General features: G+C 39.0%; 1 protein-coding gene and 1 long non-coding RNA gene across 5 annotated transcripts in view; both read left to right on the top strand.

The window, feature by feature from the left end:
- The window catches only part of BTBD9 (BTB domain containing 9), a 411265-nt gene that overhangs the window by 49547 nt on the left and 341652 nt on the right, over positions 1 to 20066 (top strand). For all 4 annotated transcript variants that reach the window (XM_081827407.1, XM_081827405.1, XM_081827406.1 and 1 more), the window contains exons 5-6: positions 3965 to 4184; positions 6980 to 7099. In XM_081827407.1, the coding sequence (XP_081683533.1) occupies positions 3965 to 4184; positions 6980 to 7099 (340 nt within the window). The remainder of the gene's footprint in view (positions 1 to 3964; positions 4185 to 6979; positions 7100 to 20066) is intronic.
- Positions 9294 to 17248, top strand: LOC145722805 (uncharacterized). Its single transcript, XR_014147364.1, has 2 exons — positions 9294 to 12788; positions 14309 to 17248. It is a non-coding gene; the product is annotated as an uncharacterized LOC145722805 (long non-coding RNA).

The following is a 20066-nucleotide window of genomic DNA, read 5'->3' as shown; positions in this document are numbered from 1 at the left end:
CAATATTTTTAAAACTCTTTGACATATATGTTATTTATCTTCCCAACTATAGTTGATAGATCTTCGTGGGTAAACTAGGGGATTCACAAAGAATCCCTCCTGAGTCCTCATCTGTGGAGGCATTTTATGTCTGATACATACTTGTCTGTATGAGATGATGAGCTGCTGGAGGGCTGAGTCCAGCACCGTCCAGCACACAGAAGGCAGCTTAGGAACTGTTTTTTCTCTAAATACATAGAATGAAGGTCCCATTCAGCTCTTAGAAGTTTTCATTCTGTGATCTTTATAAGTAACTTGCCTAAAGTAACTGAGTGAAATCGATGCCTGAGCCAGAACCAAAGTGCTGATCTGATTCACACAGACAGTGTTCTTCTATAGAGTCTCCTGCCTGGGTTATTTTCTGTTGCTGTTTTGTGTTTGGTGTGTTTGAGCACCAGTACTATCAAATGTGGAAAGGAGGCCTGCGGAGAGTGGAGATAATGGGGAGAGTTAGGGAAGACAGGAGCTGTCAAGAAAGCCCTTTGTCATGCCACATTTGCTGGAAGGGAGAAGCCACACATCTTTCAGGGAAGTCAGGTTGGGGAGTACAAGGTGATTTGGGATGCAGAATTAGGTAAAGAGATTGCGGTGGGCAGAGAACCAAGTGTGGCTCCAAATGACCCGTCAGGAGTGGACAACTGTCTCAGCCTAGGTGTAGTAGATAGTTCAACAAAGGGTGATTAAGAACATAGCACAATTAAAGGAAAACACAAGATAATTAGCTGAGCACTGCTCAGATTTTGGCACTGCGTCGCTGGCGGCAGGTCCTACTCCATTTCTCCGCAGCTTTCCTTTCGAATAATTGGCTTGTTTCTGCCTAGCTATGGAACTTAAATGCTTAATTTTTTTTCATGTTTGTAAAATGCATCCGAAATTACAAATGTAAAGAAAAGTGTTGTTATCTGCTATGTTGTCTAATCCCAGCACCCTATATTTTTTTGAGAGCTCTTTTCTCTACTGATAGATATAGGCAGTAAGAATATTTATGGTTTGAGTTGTTTTATTATGACTTGAATTATCTCATGATCACTTTTTTTTCTTAAATTCTTCTTAAATTTAACTTAGGTTTTGCACGTGCACACGCACACACACAAATACTTGGAGTTGTATTTTTATCCCATGAGATACTCAGATTATATTCACCATGAGAGAATTTCCACTTGTGTAAATGTTTCCCATTTTAAAGTAAAAGGTACTTTCGGGGAATCTGTATCAAGAATAGTTAGAAAAGTTCTCAAGCACTCTTGAAATAAACTTCAAAAGAAGACTTTAGACTTGTGGTAGCAATTTCATTTCCATTTTAGACTTTTAGTTACAGTCACTTGAAATCCTTGTGCCTGTGTGTTATTCCAAGCTTGATAAATTTTAGAGATGAAGAAGCTTATGTTTAGAGAAAATCAAAGGGTAGCAGCACTTTCTAAATTCGAAAGCTTGAACTCCCCCCTTTTCAGCATGGTCTTGACTAGTGGTGTGAAAACTAGTGGAGATGCTACCAGTGGTCAGCAGCGACAGACTTCAGACCCCCACATTGTATACCACCTAGCAATAAGGGAACAAAGATCTCTGTTTACCAAGGGTTACACATTCCTGACACTGAAAAGTGTCAATTGGAAATTTTTTTTGCTTGCCTTATGAAGTGCTTCATCTCTAGATTGGAGACATCAGGAGGGCAGGGCCCATCTGTGTCTCACTCTCTGAGGTATTCCCATGGTACCTGGTACAGACTGATTCCTCCACGTGTTTTTGACTGAATGCTTTATACTTACAGGGTACCATAGCATATATTATGTGTAGTATGATCTTTACAGTAACGCAGTGGGTGGGTTGGACACAGCGTTATTTGTAGATAAGAAAACAGATTCAGAGACTGAGAGGCCTCAGTCAGGGGCAGTGGGTGGTAGAGCCTGAGTCTCAGACGTAGGTCTTCTCACTTCAAATACAACTTTGTTTGATTTTAAACTATATCAGACTCTGTTTTTTCCCTCTGAGTCTCAGGCGACCTTACAGGGAAGGGATTAGAGAGGGCGTAAAATATGGTCTTCTCGTCAGAAACCCTTATGACGGAGGTGGCAGGCAGGGCTCCTGGAGGCAGACTGCTAGGTTCTAATCACAGCTCTGTTACTGGCTGGCTGTGTGACCTTAGGCACCAAAGTTCATCCAGCCTTTCTCTGCCTCTACTTCCTTATCTGTGAAATGGACATGTAATAGTATTTCACTCAAAGGGTTATTTTGAGGAGTGAATCAAAGGAATTAATAAGGTTTGTTAAATGGGAAATAAATATGAAGAATATGTATGATTACCATGAACTAATAGAACTCAGGAAGTTATAAACCTGTATCACTTAAGCACAACAGAGGTTGAACATGACTAGGTTTCATTTTGCTTTTTTTTCTGAATTGCCTTACCCTTTTGCAAGTTAAATAGACCCACCCCGGCCCCCATTTGTCAGCTGCATTTATTGTCATCTTCTGGAGTCATTCCCTTTACCTGGCTTTGTTCAAAAAATGTTTTTAATTAATTTTTTTTTCTTTTTTGAGAGAGAGCGTGTGCAAGCAGGGGGGAGGGAGGGGCAGAGGTAGAGGGAGAGAGAGAATCCTAAGCAGGCTCCATGCCCAGCGAGGAGCCTGACATGGGGCTCAATCTCACGACCCTGAGATCATGACCTGAGCCAAAATCAAGAGTCAGACACTTAACCAACTGAGCCACTCAGGCACCCCTAAAAATTTTTTTTAAACCCACATTTTTGAAGAAATATGCAGTGATGAATTACTTACCCCCTTTCCCTAAGAGCCTAATTATAGCTCACACTTTCCCCTATTTAAATCACATAGACAAGATGTATATGTACTGTGAGAATTCAGCATTTATTTATAGTCTATAAACTTGCTTAGTTCTCTTATTATTGTGTGTTTTTTAGTATATGTTTTATAATAATTCTGATAATTTTTTTTAGAGCTTACTATGTGCTTTGCAAACATCATCTCATTTAATCCTTCCAACAAGAAAAACACCCATGTCTAGGTATTGCCCTCTTGGAGAGACTGAAGTTCAGAGAAGATGACTTCCCCAAAGTGATTCGCCTGGTTAGAGGTGTAGCCACTATTTGAACTCTGACTCTGAAGCTCAAGCTCTTCACATCTACTTTATGCTGCCTCCTGTCTCTCCATGGAGAGTGTCAGTTAGAACGTTGGCACCTAGAGGACAGGCTCCATATCTGTGAAGCAAGCTTTGCATAGAGGACTTCAGAGTTCCAGGAACAACTGACACTTAATAAATCTAGTGTGGGAGAGGGTTTAATTATAACCATAATACTGATTTTGAATGACAGGCTGAATTTTCATTTTAAAAATGCTCAGGTGAAGTGCAAATATACCTTCTTTTACACATGTTACTGTTTTTTTAGCTAGATGATGATCAAGCTAGATTAACTGCTTCAGCATGTCTGTGTATGGTCCATGTCCAGCAGCTCTGCTGTATTGGAATGCGTCTTCTGTTCTTTTATCAGATATCTGGTCTGTCTGCTTTGCTTTTATATGTTGCCCTCAGTCCAAATGGCAGATACATGTCATCTTCTATGCCAGTTTTGTCCAGTAGATATTAAATTAAGCTACTAATAGAGTGAACTCAGAGCTGATTTGTTTGTCCTAGTACATTTTTTTTCCTAGTATTACCAACTTTTTCTTAGTAACATTACTCTTAGGCACTCTGTGGCTTTGGTGGTGTCATTAAATGTAAACTGTGGGTGGTATCTTAATCCTCATAGACATTTCACATCTTCTATCTCCACAGACTTGTCTCTGCCATTTTTAAATGAAATGCACATGGTAGAATCAACTAGAATGCTAGAATTTTGTCTTTTTGCCCACAATATAGAATAATTTACCAAGTAACCATTGCCCTTGCTTTTTCTGTTTTTAATTGTAGTCCCAGAAGAAAATATTGCAACCATGAAGTATGGAGCCCAGGTTGTGAAAGGGGAGCTGAAGTCCGCCTTGTTAGATGGCGATACTCAAAATTACGATTTGGATCATGGATTTTCTAGGCACCCAATTGATGATGACTGCCGTTCTGGCATTGAGATTAAGCTAGGTCAGCCATCTATCATCAATCACATACGGATACTCCTGTGGGACCGAGATAGCCGGTGAGTGATTAGCATGACTTGGACAGAAAATGACATTATGTTTGATTGAGTCAGCCTAATTTTGGTTTTACAAATTTGGTGGTTTATTTCCTTGGGATTGTTTCACTATTTCTCTTGAAGTTTAGTTCTGGGGGAAGAGTTAAAGGCTATATTCCTTTTAAAGAAATGTTTTTTGCTTTTTTTCTGCTTATAAAAGTAATGAATATGTGTTTATCATGGAAAACGTAGAAAATATAGAAAAGCACCAAGAAGAAAGTAGAAATCGTTAGTAATCTCACTGGCCATTAATAATCTTTGTATATATCAATATCAAGTATGTATGTCTAACTAGTATATATCTATATAACTTTGTATATATTTAACTAGTCACACACACATACACATACACAAAACAGAAACCTGTAAAACCACACATAGTTTTACAAAATAAAAATGAAATGTGTAAAGGTTAACTTCACTTTGTAATTAATACACTGTGAACATTCTACTCTTTAAAATAGTCCTCTAAAATACTACTGTTAATGGTTGTTTGGTATTCCACCTTCTGGGTTACCATTATTTATTTACTTGATTCTTTACTTTTGAATATTATAACTTTTTAAATGCATTTTATCCTATGATTGAAGAAAAAAATTGTCTTTTAGTGTGTGGATAAATAATCATCCTCAAAACAAAGGAAGTTTGTGAAAAATATTTGGTGGGCTCCAGCCTTGAAACCACCCAGTTTTGTAGCAGGTTCAAGATTCTGCCTTCCTTGATGCACCTCTGACACTTTCACCCACCATAGTTTCTGGGTTTCATCCGTGATGCTCAGAAGTACCAGAGCAGTTGGGTGACCAAGAACTGTCTCTCTCATCACTGCCCATCATTAACCTAAACCCTACATACACAGAAAGTGGTATAGAGTCTCTTAGGCCCTACTCATGCCTCTTTGAGTCTGCTCATGGAGAACATAGTAGTAATGGTGATGATACCTTTGCATGGTAATTCATTTCTCTTGGCACCACAGGCCACCACTTGGGCCTTTTAGGCCATTTGAACCAAATATGAGGGAAACTTCACAAAGTGGGAGTCGGCATTTCCCATAGAGATGAGTGTTCGAGGTGCCCAGGTTATCTTTATCTGTTTCTCCTTTATTAAGAATATATTTCCTAGGGGCACCTGGGTGGCTTGGTCGGTTAAGCGTATGCCTTTGGCTCAGGTCATGATCCCAGGTTCCTGGGATCGAGCCCTATGTCGGGCTCCCTGCTCAGCGGGGAGTCTGCTTCTCCCTCTCCCTCTGCCTCTCTTCCCGGTTTGTGCTCTCTCTCAAATAAATAAATAAAATCTTAGAAAAAAAAAAAGAATATATTTCCTGATATGTTTCTTGTTGGATATAATATGAAGTTTAGTTGGCAAAATGGAGCTAATTCACATATCATTTCCAAAAGTCTCTGGATTAATAACAGTGTAACAATAATACTTATATAGCACTTTCATTACTTTTATGTGGTGGGTTCTGTTCTCAAAGCTTTACATATATTCACTCATTTAATTAATACTGAAATTAGTATAAAGATAATAAAAGAAAAGGTTAGTATGAGACTGAAAGTAGTTATCATTTCCATGATGTTAAATACTTACAGGCCACTTTGTTTTAGTGCGTGCATTACATTCATGGGGGACTTAACTTGACCACGTAGCAATTCTTTTCTCACAGAAGTTATCATTCTAAGCAAAGGTGAAAAATTCGGAATCTTAAGCCCAAAATATTCTGACATGTGTTGTAAAATTATATCCTGCATTACTGATAACCCAGAGAGGTTCAATAAAAGGTTATAACCAGTTTGAGACTGAGCGATAAAATGAATGGGAGTGAGGGGACAGCAGAAAATGACGGGATGACACAAAATAAGCTGACCTTTTCTGGTCACAACTGTTGGTTGCAGGCTGACATTTATGGTCACCTAAATCTTCTAAGATTGTTCCTGTTGATATTACAGTACAAGTAATAACTGCATCTCAAATTTAAATTTGGCTTATGACAGGGGAATATAGATTTGTTCAGTATGGGACCAGCATCTAATGGTCTAGGGTAGCTGACTAGGGGAGGATGATAGGCTATTTTCATTACTGCCAGATTATTAGCTGCCAAATTCTATGTTGTACCCAAAAGAAACGCGCATTATCTCTTCACCCATGTCATTTATTTTTCTTCAGGCTGCATATTTGTGTGGGATGGTGGGAGACTGGGAGAGAGCAGGAGATAAGCTGGCCTTTCCGGGGAACCATTCTGAGTTGGCTGTCCTGAGAGAATAGGGCTGAGCACCCAGACTAGGGAAGGTAGAAGAAGTCACACCTCAGACTTCTCAATTTTCTGTCCTCTCTCTGTCATGGCTTGAATCTGCTGGTACAGCAGAAGCAAGGCATCCTGGCTCTGTTTGAAAAGGAACAAATTATCTTGCATGTCGGATATGAGCCAAACAGGGTGCTAGGCCCTGAATAGATGAAGATAACTATGGCATGCTCCTTGTTCTTAAGCAGCTTGTGATCTAATAAGGCATACAAACATGCAGAGAGGTCATTTCAGTACATTGTGGGGCATGCTGTGATAGCGGGATCTATACAGATTTTATTAGTATCAGCATTTGATTGTTATGCAGAAAGTGCTGATAATAATTTGATTGCTATGGAGAAAATGTAATTAGCGAACAGTGTGTAATTTTTTTGTATCTTTTAACATTTTATTAAAGTATAACTTGGTTTTGTTATTTTAATATGGTGCTTTTTTCTCTGTTTTTCCTTTTGATTCATAGGTCTTATTCATACTTCATTGAAGTATCAATGGATGAACTTGATTGGATCAGAGTGATTGATCATTCACAGTATCTGTGTCGTTCTTGGCAAAAGTTGTATTTTCCAGCCCGTGTCTGCAGGTTAGTTCTCCTGGCTAATTAATGATTTTGATGTTTATTTAAGGAGATGTGAACCTTGAGAAACGGGCTACATTTTTTTTGTCTCAAAGAAGAAGACTTTTTCAGGATATCAGCTACCAGATGCATCCCAACTAAAAAACTTAGGGAAAATATGGAAAATGAAGCATCTTAATTCTAGAGTATACTGTGGAACTGTTTATCCACAGTGTTTTGTGCCATACTTATGCAGAAGACATGCAGTGAACAAGAAGGGACAGAGAACACAGGAGAAGTGGAGATGCTCTTTAAGCTCCATGCTAGACACTGAAAGCAGAGTGATTGTTAGGGGCTGCGTTCTTCCCACAAAAGCCACGGGAGATATTTCTGGAGGCTTCCCCGGTAGTCCTCAGGGCCAGGAGGAGATTTTTGGATGTTAGTGTGCACGTTCTGAATATCTGTGTTCTTTTCCTAGGTCAGTGCTTATCAGCAGAGTTTGACAGAACAAGTGTGTCTAGTGGGTTGGGTTTGGAGCAGGGGAGGTTGAGCTGGTGGGGCTCCAGGCTCACAGCCTCCCTTCAGCCAGAGCACTTTAGCTTTTATTGTTTTTATGCATTGTAGCCCCATGGAAGGTTGTTTTTAAAAAGTGTTGATGAGCTACTGTTCTGATATTTCATACTGTTCCTTTAGGTTTAAGCCATCTTTTAAACTTTCTGAAATTCTATAAAACCCGTACAATTAATGAATTTGAGAGTTGGGAAAGGTAGACAGAGGCCCCTGAAATTCTGCTGGTTTTTTTTTTTTTTTTTTCTGTTGTAATTTTCCCCTTGGAAATTGCCCTCAGGTATTCCTTACCTTAAAGTCAAAAGATCAAAGGCAGAACATGATTGGTTCATTTAGTCCGGTGTGGCAAGAGGTGAAGGAAAGGTGTATGGTGGGTGTAAACCAGGGACAATGTGGATCTGGCCTCTTACCCCCTTCTGTCCCCACCCTCATCCATAACCCCAGCTGACCTCCCACTGTGGCTGATTTGGAACAGGTGGGGATGCCCCATAGCACTTACTCTCTCGGTCAGAAGACACCCTTATACTTAGTAAACTTATGATCTAACAGCATCAGGCTGAATTCTTACCTCCACCAAAGGAACTCCATAAAACCTTTCAGCGTTCTGGTACAATAAAGAATGTTGCCTACATTTTTTTTTTATTATTATTATGGGTATGACTGGACACAATATTGTTACCCAGGGATCCTCTTGTGTGAAAATGAAGAAAATCAATTTCATTTCCCCAAAGAGAGACTAAAGTGTTGCAGGTCTGGCAGTTGCTCTTTTATCAGAGGAGTTTTGAATGGATTAAAATGAGAGGGACAAGAAATTGAGTGAAGGTTTTGTATCTCAGAGCTGCCTAGGGATATTTTGAGAGTGACAGAGGGGCCCCAACTTGGAGGAGGAGATTGAGTCTGCATTGACTCAGGTTATTATGGTTGTATTGGATTAAAAAATAAGCAGCATAGCAACCAAAGCATCTGATGTGGACTGAAGGACTGTGTGTTTGCATTTAATTTGAAACAAGAGGAACATGACTCCCAGAACAAATCATCATGAATAGAATACTAGCCATGACAGAGTCTGTGAGCTTTACCCACTTGAAAACTCCTGCCGCACAGAGAGGGAGATGTGTGCCCTCGGTCATGATCTCTGGCTTTTACAAAATATACTTCCCCTTCCTTATTAATGGGCATTATTTATTTATACTCCCATTTGTTATTTTGTTTCTTCTGTGTGGCCTTGCTTTTGTTGATGTAACTTTTATGGGTTACAGAGATTGGCTGTGCTCATAATGCTGGTTTTTATCTTGGTACAGCCAGTCCCCAACTGTGGTCAAGAAGAATTGAGCAAAGGTGATGCTAGAGATAGTGACAACAGGAAAAGGAAAGAGTCTTGATATCCATATTAGTTAAGAAATAAAATTAAAAAGATTTATAACCATGTTAACATATATTACTACATTCCTTTATAAACTCTGCCTTTTGTAATAGGTTGGGATTTGGGTAATATTTAAAAATGAACCTAAGAAGAGTCTCCGTTGATTATCCAAGGGTGTCTTATACTTGGTGTTTCTTTTCTTTTTGTAAGATTGATTGATTGATTGATTGATTGATTTATTAGCAAGAGAGAGAGAGAGAGAGCGAGAGAGAGAGAGAGAGAGCAGGGGGGAGGGGCAAAGGGAGAGGGAGAGAAAGTCTCAAGCCGACTCTGTGCTGAGCACAAAGCCCAATACAAGGCTGGATCCCATGACCCTGAGATCATGACCTGAGCCGAAACCAGGAGTTGGTCACCCAACTGACAACCCAGGAGCCCCTATACTTGGTGTTTCTTATCTTCACAATCATTTATTGACTATCTAAATAATGTTCTAAATACACATTTTCCAGGGACTTCACCGGGCACATATAAATTCTTTCACTTTGCCTTATTTAGTTAAGTTGCACATTTGTATGTCACCTTTGTTTTTTCAGTATCCTTTGAGTATTTGTCTTGCCTCTGATACTAAAATTAAAACTTCTTGGAAGTAAGGAGTATGGATTGTGATCTTTTAGTATTCTTGCGTGATACTCAGGCTATGATCTAGTATGCAGTAAGTACTCTAAATGTTAGCACAGGTTTCATGGGGTCAAGGCACTAACTGTATAATGAGGAGAGATGGATTCAGCATTAATATGTATATATATTCATTGGTACTTTTTATCCATGTATTTGTTAAAATGTGTATCACTGCTAGAAAGGTCTCGGTACGTGGTTTACAAATGTAACTTTCTATATTTTCATGAGGAAACTGAATTTTGATGTGAATCCTGAAAGATATGAGTATCATGTATTGAGGAAAGATTACATCAAATATATTCACAAAAGAAGAGAGACACTGTGAGTTGGGGAGTGTGAGATTACCTACCTCTCTCTGAGTCTTGGCTGGATTGCATGTAAATTAGCACTGTGTAGTAAAAAAAACAAAAACAAACAAAAAAACATGGGCTATGGAGTTAGATAGAGCTCTTCTCACTCTCTGATTTCATCAAATCCTGGCCTGGTGATCTTAGTAAAGTTGTGCCTCTCCAAGCCCGTGCTTCTATACCAGTAAAAAACAGGAATAACAACACCATTTATGAGTCTGCTGTGGAGGGTTTAGATGACATAGCATGTGTGCAAACATGGACTACAGGGCCTGGCCCAAAGTAGAGGCTCAGTCACTAGTGGCTTTTATTTTGTTTGTTTGTTTGTTTTTATTATTTTTATTATTTTAAAATTGTTTTTATTATTTTTTTTTCCTAAATTTTGAGACTCTCAACTGGTGTTTGACCTTCAGAGAAAAAGAGCCATTTTTGCCATCCTCTCTGGCCGTGGTGGTACTCACTGTGAGGAAATTGTTCCTGACCTCAGGAGCCTAGTCTCCCCGACACGTTTCCAGATTGCCAGTCCATACACAGCAGTCCAAAACATGCCTTAAACGGTTTGCTCCATCTTGATAACCTGCCCAGTGGTGTGTTCCCAACAGTTTTAATGTATTTTCATTTTGGTAAAGCATTTTTTTTTATTGTAGCAAAATATATATGGCATACAGTTTGCCATTTATATATCTGTGGGATGCAATTCAGTCCGCTCTTCACCTCACTAAGTAGTGGACATTATCTAGTGGCAATAGATAGGATAACGTCAGGCTTCAAAGCCAGAGTGATTGCTCCAACCGTAATGGTGAACGGACAGAAATGATCTGCTCTGTCCTCCTGGGTCCTGTTTAGGAATGCGTTGTAGGTTAAGTGGGACTGCTCTGTGTGGCCAAAAGCCTAGACTAATAACTCCCCCCGCTCAGCTCCTTCCTGGGGATGAAGAAAAGGGACTTGTCCATGTTATTAGTATGGTCTTTCATATGCTCTCAGAACCGTGTTCTGTCTCACCAGCTTTCTCTTTCTCAGGAAAAGGCCATTTCTGCTTCAGCTTTACATTGTCTTCTTGGCTATGTAGGAAGCTCTCTTCAAGCCCTTCCACGGCTTTCCTGGATGCCAGAGCCCAGGGCTGAACAAAAAATACTAATAAGGAGTGGCAAATATGGAGTGCCCTGAGGTGTTTTAAAACACTTTCTGGCTGTTTCTCAACAGGGTGCTGGTAATTTGGCAGCCATATAATGTTGCCGAAATAGGAGAAGACTTGAAAACGTGGGTGTGAGAGGTAGAGGTGGATTTCAGAGCCTGCAGGTGGCTGGTAGCTGGAATCACAAGTGTTTCTGGGGCAAAACCCAGGAGTTGAGGGAAGGAATAGCACCTGAAAGCGCAGCCTGTTGAAAGAGGGAAGAAAAGAGTAGACAGCAAACGCCTTTGCTGCAGGGGCTGGGCAGAGACAGGAGAGCGGAGTCCGAAGGGGCAGTTACTGAAGAGAGGCCAGAGAAGGCCCTGGAGGGATGGCCACAGTTCAAGCAAGACCGGGCTTCTGCCTTTCATTTTGTTTTTAAGTACCACAATGGAAATGTCTTGTTCATGACCTTTTTATTATCAAATTATAATGTAGGACATATTTTAAATATCGGTAAAGCTTGTCCTCTGGTAAAGTTGTATCCAGTTTCTACCAATAGCACATGAAAATGCTCTGTCTCTGAGCCCTTAACCACTGCAGGCTTGTCAACACTGCCAATGTGAGCTATGATTTGTTTAAAAAAAAAAAAAAATCTTAATTTAGATTTCTTTTATCATCAGTGAGGTACAGTATTATTTAATAATGGCCATTTGTTCTTTCTCATTTATGAAAAGCCTATTTTTATCTTCTGCATATTTTTATTCTGAGGCAGTTATCTTTTTCTGTCTTATCAGAACTTTATTTTGATATACTGATATATATATATACCATCTTTTTGCCTGTCATGTATTGTGCAACTTGTTTTTAGTTTTTACTGTTTTACTGGTACTTTTTGCCATATAGAATTTTACTTTTTAAAAAATGTAGTCCAATCTCTTAATTTTTTTTTTTTTCATCTCTGGTGGTTTGCAATCATGTTTAGAAAGGTGTTTCTCACCCCAACATTAAAGAATGTTATATTTTTATAAGTTTTTTCTACTCTTTGTTATTTTCATCTTTATATCTAGATGTTTAATTCAGCCAGAACATTTTTTGTGTGTGTTTTTAGGTAAGGATAGTCAGTTGATGAGGACTATTTAATAATTGTTACTTACCACAGGAACGTGAATAGTCATATTTATCATACACTAAATTCTAGCATATACTCTACTCTGTTTAACTGATTTCTTTGCCTATAGCTGAAAGTGTTTTAATTATTGTAGTTTCCCTTCCCTCCTTTTTTTCTTTTCTTAGAATGAGATATTATAATGTGCCAAATGTGTCATGGAGAAAAGGAAGGGTGTTATAGAGCATCTGCCAGCCTGTCTTCTGGTCTCAGTGGTCGCATTAGAGGCCATAAATGATGATAAACATCTCACTAGCATGGTTCTACTCTCACGTACAACAAGAAATTTAGGCATGCTTCACCAGCTAAGGAAATAGATTTTCTTCATTTATTCATCTGTTGTTCATTCATTCATCACTCACTCATTCCAAAATAAGTTCCTACTTTGTGCTATGCTGTACTTGATACCCAGGACACAACACCTGAAGAAGACTAACACGGTTTCTGCTGTCATGGAATCTGGGAGGAACCAATCTCAACAAGTAAGAAGAACATATCAAATCGTTTTAAGTGTTGTAAAGATGGTACTGTGATAGGGACTGGGTTCAGGGGAAGGCATGTGTGGGTGTTGAGGGGAGATATTTGCAATAGGTGGTCCGGGAAGGCCCGAGAGGGGAGATGGTATTTTTGACTGAGGTGAAAGGAGTGATATTTTCTGGTCATTGTTTTAGATATTTAGCCTTTTTTCGGTGTACATTGACTGTTAATCAGGAGTAATGGGTCTACTGTAAGAGGCCTCATTAGATGAATACTAAAACTGTACTGTGTTTTGGTATAGGGCACTTTAATCTCTTTTATTGCTACCATACATTCCAGGTCCATCCTCATCCCTGCCATCATTAGAGCAGTATAATTTTTTTTTTACCCATCTTCATTAGATTATAGTACCTACACAGTGCTGTAGATCTACAGGACATAAAACAAATGAGAAAATAAACACTGCTATTTATGGAAGCATTCTTTCCCAACCATATTCACATTGTACAAAAGCTGTGTGTCTTTCTTTTCTCTCTTGATCTCCCCTGCCCCCATAACTGGGCATTGATATATTTATTTACTTTTAAAGGAAGGCACTTTTACATTATTCATTGGTTGACCAGGATGCTTTAGAATTGTAGCTAGAATTATGCTGAGCCTTTACTTTCTTTATGTGATTGTCGTCTTCAGAATTCCAGAAATGCCTTATTCAGATATAAAGGAAAAAGGAATAGTTTCACTTTAAAAAAGTAATCATTTTCATTCATACTTAGTTTGAATTGTATCCCTACCTACAACTTTGATGTCATAATTGAACTAGCATAGAGCAACCCTGCATTCAGAGGAACATTTTCTTCTTAAGACTGCAAAGCAAAATGTAGCCACATGGTGTCACTAAATCATAACAGTTTTACTTGTGGCCAAAGAGAGGTTGAAATTGCCTTTTTTTCTTTTTTAATCAAACGGTATTTATATATAAATTGTTCTGAAGTCTGTGATTTGTGAAGTAACGCGTGAAACTGTTTGTACCATTTAAGTCTTTCAGCTCATGTGAAGCATTAATTACATCCGAAGTCCGTAGATATACATGCAGGTACTAGCCGGCTCTTGACTCCTCATCTACAAAGTGTAGCACATATGTGGGCCTCTGTAGTACAATTATTCAGTTTCATACAAATAAGGTTTTTTTTTTTAAATCTTCCTTTGGAATTTTGAAATAAATAGAAGAGGAACTCAAAGGAGATCGAGCCATTAAATATTTATAAGGAGTCAGGGAGCAGAAGAAAGGATGAGGAAAAGACAAGATTACAGGAGCTCAGGAGCGACAGGAAGGGGACAGTCTAACATTGAGCGTCGTCTCTGGCCAGACACATCATTACTTTGTGTGATCCTCACAATAGCTCCACGAGAGAAATGCCACTAACCACCTAATTTTACAAACAAGGAAATTGAGCCTTAGAGAAGCTAAATTTGCAGGTCCCTTGGAGCGCACAGTTAACATCACAGTCCTACATTGCCTCTGCAGGATATGAGGTAAAGAATCAGCTCTGGTGTAGCCGAGGAGGAGACATGCAGCCCTGAAGGAGCTCTTGCTGCCTCTTGGGCAGCAACAGTTTCCAGGAATGCCGGGAGAGAGGGCCCCGAGTGGCCCCAGCCTGCTCTGCTAGCCCTGGGCACAGCCGCCCCGACTACGAGGCTACTGACCCTGTGGATGAGGATGATGAGGATGCTGAACAATTGGGGACGTTTTCACTTTTAAAATGCTCCAAAGGGAGTGTAGCAATCCTTTATCTAGGTATGTTTTGTCAGTTTGTCAATAGAGCTTTGAATTTTCCGGCCCTTTAGTTCCTAATAAGATCATTTTAGACTTTATTATTGCATAGTGAGCCTGATGTTCTTACCTCCTGATTTGTTTTGCTTCCACTGTATTTAGAAATATACTTATATATTATGGAGTCTCTTCACGAGATCTCTTCACATCCTGAATTGCTGTTTTTCTTTTTTAAGGTTTAGAAATTCTCTATTTATTTTCACCTACAATCCTCTTATTAGGCCAAAAGAAAAAAAAAAAACCCCACTGTGTTTTATATTCAGTAAGACCTTTGAGACACGGCTGCTTGTGCTTAAGTTATTCAATTGCATCCAGGCTTTTTTGTTTCATTTTGTTTAAAGGGTAATAACAGACCGAACTTTTATGTGTGCAATGGAGGAGTTGGAATATGAGAAAACAGAACAGGGTTGTCCTTTTCCTTTGCATTTTATTTTATAATTTTAGAATGTAAATTAGTGTCTTTTAATAAGCCTATTGTATGAGATGATGTTAATAACATTAATGACCTGTTATTATTGCCACAAACAGCCGTTGTCTGTTTTTCATTCGGGAAGGGCAAGAACTATATTTGGTGGTGCTGATAGTTGCTTCCTAAGCAGTTAGGCCCAGGATCAAGTTCAGACAGCAGTTCTCTGGTTGAGCGTCAGAATCTTTTTTCTCATGCTTTCACTCTCCTCAGTACTACTCTATTACTTACAGCATTTATTCATGTGGACATTCATTCAACAAACATGCACTGAACACCTGCTGTATTGTAGGCACTTAGGTTAGCTGTCAGGCATAAAAGGATGAACAGGACACAGTCTGCTCTCCTTCTAAGGATTGCTGAAGTAAAGTATCGATAAGTGTAATAATAAAGGAGTATATAGCTTATGCAGGAACATAGCTGTGGGGGTTCCTACAGAAGAGAGGGTTTGAACTCAGTTGTAAAGGACCAAGGGATTGAGCAGGCAAACAAAAGGAGGAAGGATGTCCTGTGTATGCAGGACACTTGCCAAAGGCAGAATCTGCACTGGATTTGGCCAGACCTGAACTCTTTTCTCAAAACTCTCCCATCAGGCGCCTGGGTGGCTCAGTCGTTAAGCGTCTGCCTTCGGCTCAGGTCATGACCTCAGGGTCCTGGGATCGAGTCCCACATTGGGCTCCCTGCTCCACGGGAAACCTGCTTCTCCCTCTCCCCTCCCCCTGCTTGTGTCTCTCTCTGTCAAATAAATAAATAAAATCTTAAGAAAAAAAACCAAACTCTCCCATCATTGGGTCCTTCTGCTTCCCTAACTTCATCCTTGGTTCTTATTAAAAATGCCTTATTTTGTCTCACCAGTCAAAGTCGTCTATTTACCACTTACCTTCCCATACCTCCCTAAGCTCTGAGACATGTACATGAATAACAATCCTTCTCTCTTTATGTGACCTTGTAGAATTGTTTCAGGGATCTGGGACTTGGTTTTATTTAAAGTTATTTTTTTTAAAAGATTTTATTTATTTATTTGAGAGAGAGAGAGCACATGAGAGGGGGAGGGTCAGAGGGAGAAGCAGACTCTGCTGAGCAGGGAGCCCGATGCGGGACTCGATCCAGGGACTCCAGGATCATGACCTGAGCCGAAGACAGTCGCTTAACCAACTGAGCCACCCAGGCGCCCCTAAAGTTATTTTTTTTTAAACTTCTTTCAACAGGATTAGAAGACTCCATGGGGAGAGCTGTAAATTAGGTTAATTTTCACAAATAATATTCAGAGAATAGTAAAAATTCCCAAGAAGCAGAGAAAAAGGACCTGTTCTGGAGCCAGGATTTGAGTCAATGTGTCTTTCGCTTAGAAAAATAATGCATTTCCATAGGTACTTCATTGTTGAGAACATGCCACCGGTAAAGAAAATGATATTAGTGTATCAGTTTTCCTCCTTGAGATCTCTTTTTGGAACTGTTTTGGTACTACATTTATTATGGAACTTAGGAAATCCTGAGCAAGGAAGCCAGGGTCTGAGCTACTGGGCATGGGACTGTGGGTCTGTCAAGTAGAAAGCGAGGGAGAAATAGAATACAGAGCCATCTGGGACTCTGGGCTCCTTAATATGAGTAAGGGGCCTCCATCATAGGTGAGCTATGGAACTGGGAACTGGAACCCAGGCATCAACGGAAATGGTGAGAAAAGTTTTCAGGACCTCCCACACAGTTTCCAGAGTGAATCAGAAAATGCTATCAATGGAGTCAAGCTTCACTGACTTTGCTTTTTGAAAGATCAAGAAGAGGAAAGGACAGCTAGATCTCAGATCTTGGAGGTCAGAAAAAAGAACTTAGACACAGATTTATTTGTGAATTACATAGTCATTTCTGATCCTGTTTACTTTGGAAATGGTAATCTAAAGAAGATATTGGTTAAGTAGTTAATAATTTCTCAGTGGAGAGTTAGGCCTATGTATATTAACATTTCACCCCACACGGCCTAGCAGAGATTGCTCTGACCTTTTAGCATTTATAGCTTAAATCACCCAATTTGGCCATTAATTACATAATATATCTTGTATGCCTCTCTAATTATTTTGTTGTCTCTGGACCTCACTGTATATTCCTTTGGTAGTAGTTGCTCATCAGGTATGTTGGTGAAGCTCTTTAGCCCTCTAACATTTCTGAATGAAGGTGCCTGAATAATAATCTATTTTTCTGAAAAATCCTTTTAACATTGCTGGTTTTTTGCCAGTGTTAGAAGGAGATACCAGGAAATAAGATTTTGTAATATTTCTTTCCACAGAAAATATGCTCATAGAGGACTGTATGTACAAGTCCCATGGTTAATAAAACCATCAGAGCTTTCTCAGTGATCATAATAAATGGTATAAGTTCCCTAGATCAGGGTGCTTTCTGTGGATACAAGGTTGGCTCAGGGGACAGCGGACCAGAAGTGAAACCAGATTGCTTGTCTGCTGCCAGAAATTCTGGGCAGCATGCCAAACTTGGTTCACCTTCTAAAAATTCATCTCCCAATATGAAAATAGAGGGCTCGATCCCTGCAAGGAATGGTGGTAGCATGAACACTTGGACTTCCTTCAGCCCAGGGGACTTGATCGATGTGAGGAAAGGTGGGGGAACCGATCGGTGTGGCCTGGCAGCTTTGATCCCATTTATGAGTGTAATATTTTCTTTAGCAGTCTTACTTCATTATGTTTCAAATTATAATTTCATAAGTTGATCATTGTTCTTCCAAATAATGTGGGTCATATATACACATGAATATGTTCTGCCTGATAGGAAGCTGTAGGTTTAATTTCTAATAGTCCTAGAAATTCTGTGCACATTATGAAGCTATTAGGATGTAACAGCTGTTTTAGTTCTTTCACCCTGCAAAAGAAATGTGATGCAGACTAAAATGATCAGTAATTATGTATTTTGAAAGGTAAAGCTCCGGTTATAGAAAGAGCTAATTTACACATTAGATAGTGATAAAACTACAGTATGCTATGAGTTTCAAAGTTAGCATTATCTCTTGCCTAAGACTATGAAAGAGAATCTGTGCCAAAAGACATTTTTCCCTCTTTGAAATCCTCTTTTGCATTGCCTATTGTAATTTTGAAGTTGCAAATCAACAGTAATGAAGAACTGCTTGATATTTTTCTAAAGAAAAAAATTAGAAGGAATGTGAGAGGGAGTAGGATTTAGAAGGATTTTATTTTATTTCTGTTGATCAGTGCCTGCCATCTGCCTTCCATTTAATGTTGTAGAAGCATGCATGCGTTTCTCAGTTCTGAACAGATGATGTGCATGGTTTGTTGAGATATATGTGTATTCTGGATGTGTGTGTGTGTATATATACCTACAGTGCTTAAAATCACACTTAAAGTGTAAAACAGATAATGAGTCTCCATTTTGGGCTGATTTGCATATTCGGCTCTTGTACACAAAACAAAAGACTACAATGACACTGATTTTCTTTTCTACTTTAGAATCAGCACTAACCAGCTGTCAACAAATATTTTGATTAAACACTTTCCTTTATTGGGGAACTTTGGGGCACATTCTTTGTATAAACATATTGTTTTCTTTGATTTCAAGGGACATATTTTCAGTATGATTCATGGAGGCAGCACACCGGTAAGCTGTCATGCACAAAAATATATTTTTCTCTGTAAACTTCCTTTTTACCATTGATTTCTCTAGGGCAAAAATGTGGCTCAGAACAGAATATTCCAACTCAGGATATTTGCCTGAAATAAAGGTGGAAAATACATGCATAAGCCTGCTTTAAGTAAACTGAAAAATTTACAGTGTAGATTTTCCAAGACTGGACTTTTCCAAGAGATTTTTAAAGACTTAACAGTTCCTCTAATACATTTAAAATATGATTTGAGGATAGACATTTTAATAATTTGACAAATATTCATTTAGTCTTCTGTGTTTAATCATACATAAGCATGTTATTTATAAAAGTGGTATTATGGAGTATATACTATTTTGAAACCTTGCACATATATATTTATATTCACTGTGGCTGTTGTTCCATGTCAGTCCATAAACATTTGCTTTATCCCTTTTAATAGCACAATATTCTAAATTTGCTGTTGTTTACCTAACAATCCCCTACTGAAGGACTTGGGATGTTTTTAGGTTTACTATTATAGAACACTCTAGTCTTTGGATACTTATCTGATTATCTCTTCATATGGGCAGAGTCAAAGGATATGATCATCTTAAAATGCAAAACATATTGGTAAATGCCATCCAAAAGCATTATACCAGTTTATTCCTACCAGGAGTATATGATAGGACCTATTTCTCCATATCCTCATCAACAATGAGCATTATCATTGTTTTTAATCTTTTGTCAAGCTGATAAGCAAACTGGTTTCTCATTTGTTTTATTTTGCAGATTTTTTATTGTTTGTAAAGTTAATTGTGCATCTGTTTGTTGATAAGCATCTGTATTTTCATCGAGAAGACGAAATTTGAGTCGGCCTAAAAGAATGGGTTGAGTTTTGATTGGGTAATTTTAGAGGGCTTTTTCTGTGATGACATCTAGGAAAGTGATTCTCAACTGGGGGTGATTTTGCCCCCCCCAGGGGACATTTGGCAACGTCCAGGGACATTTTTGGCAGTCACAATTGAGGGGCAGGGTGCTACTGGCATCTAGGGAGTAGAAGGGATGCTGCTAAATATCCTACAAAGTACAGGACAGCCTCCTATCACAAAGAGTTATCCAACCCACATTGTCAACAGTGCCAAGGATCAGAAACCCTGACTTAGGAAAAGGTTGTGATAATTCCATATGTGAAGGGGCCTTGAATTAGGGTGTCTTTGGTTAAAATAGAGAAAAAGAATAGCTCTGAAAGACATTCAAAGGAAAAACGAGTCAAACTCAGTGACTGGTTGACTATGGAATATTAATGACAAAAAGTTGAGGCAAAGAGAACTTCCAAGTTTGGAACCTAAGTGGCCAGGAGGTGGGATGATATTGGTGGACAG

This window comes from Leptonychotes weddellii, chromosome 8, assembly GCF_054177405.1.
Source record: "Leptonychotes weddellii isolate Sample4059 chromosome 8, ASM5417740v2, whole genome shotgun sequence".
In the NCBI taxonomy this organism is placed as follows: Eukaryota; Metazoa; Chordata; class Mammalia; order Carnivora; family Phocidae; genus Leptonychotes; species Leptonychotes weddellii.
The sequence above is the reverse complement of the archived record's forward strand: the minus strand, read 5'-3'. Positions and strand labels throughout refer to the sequence as shown.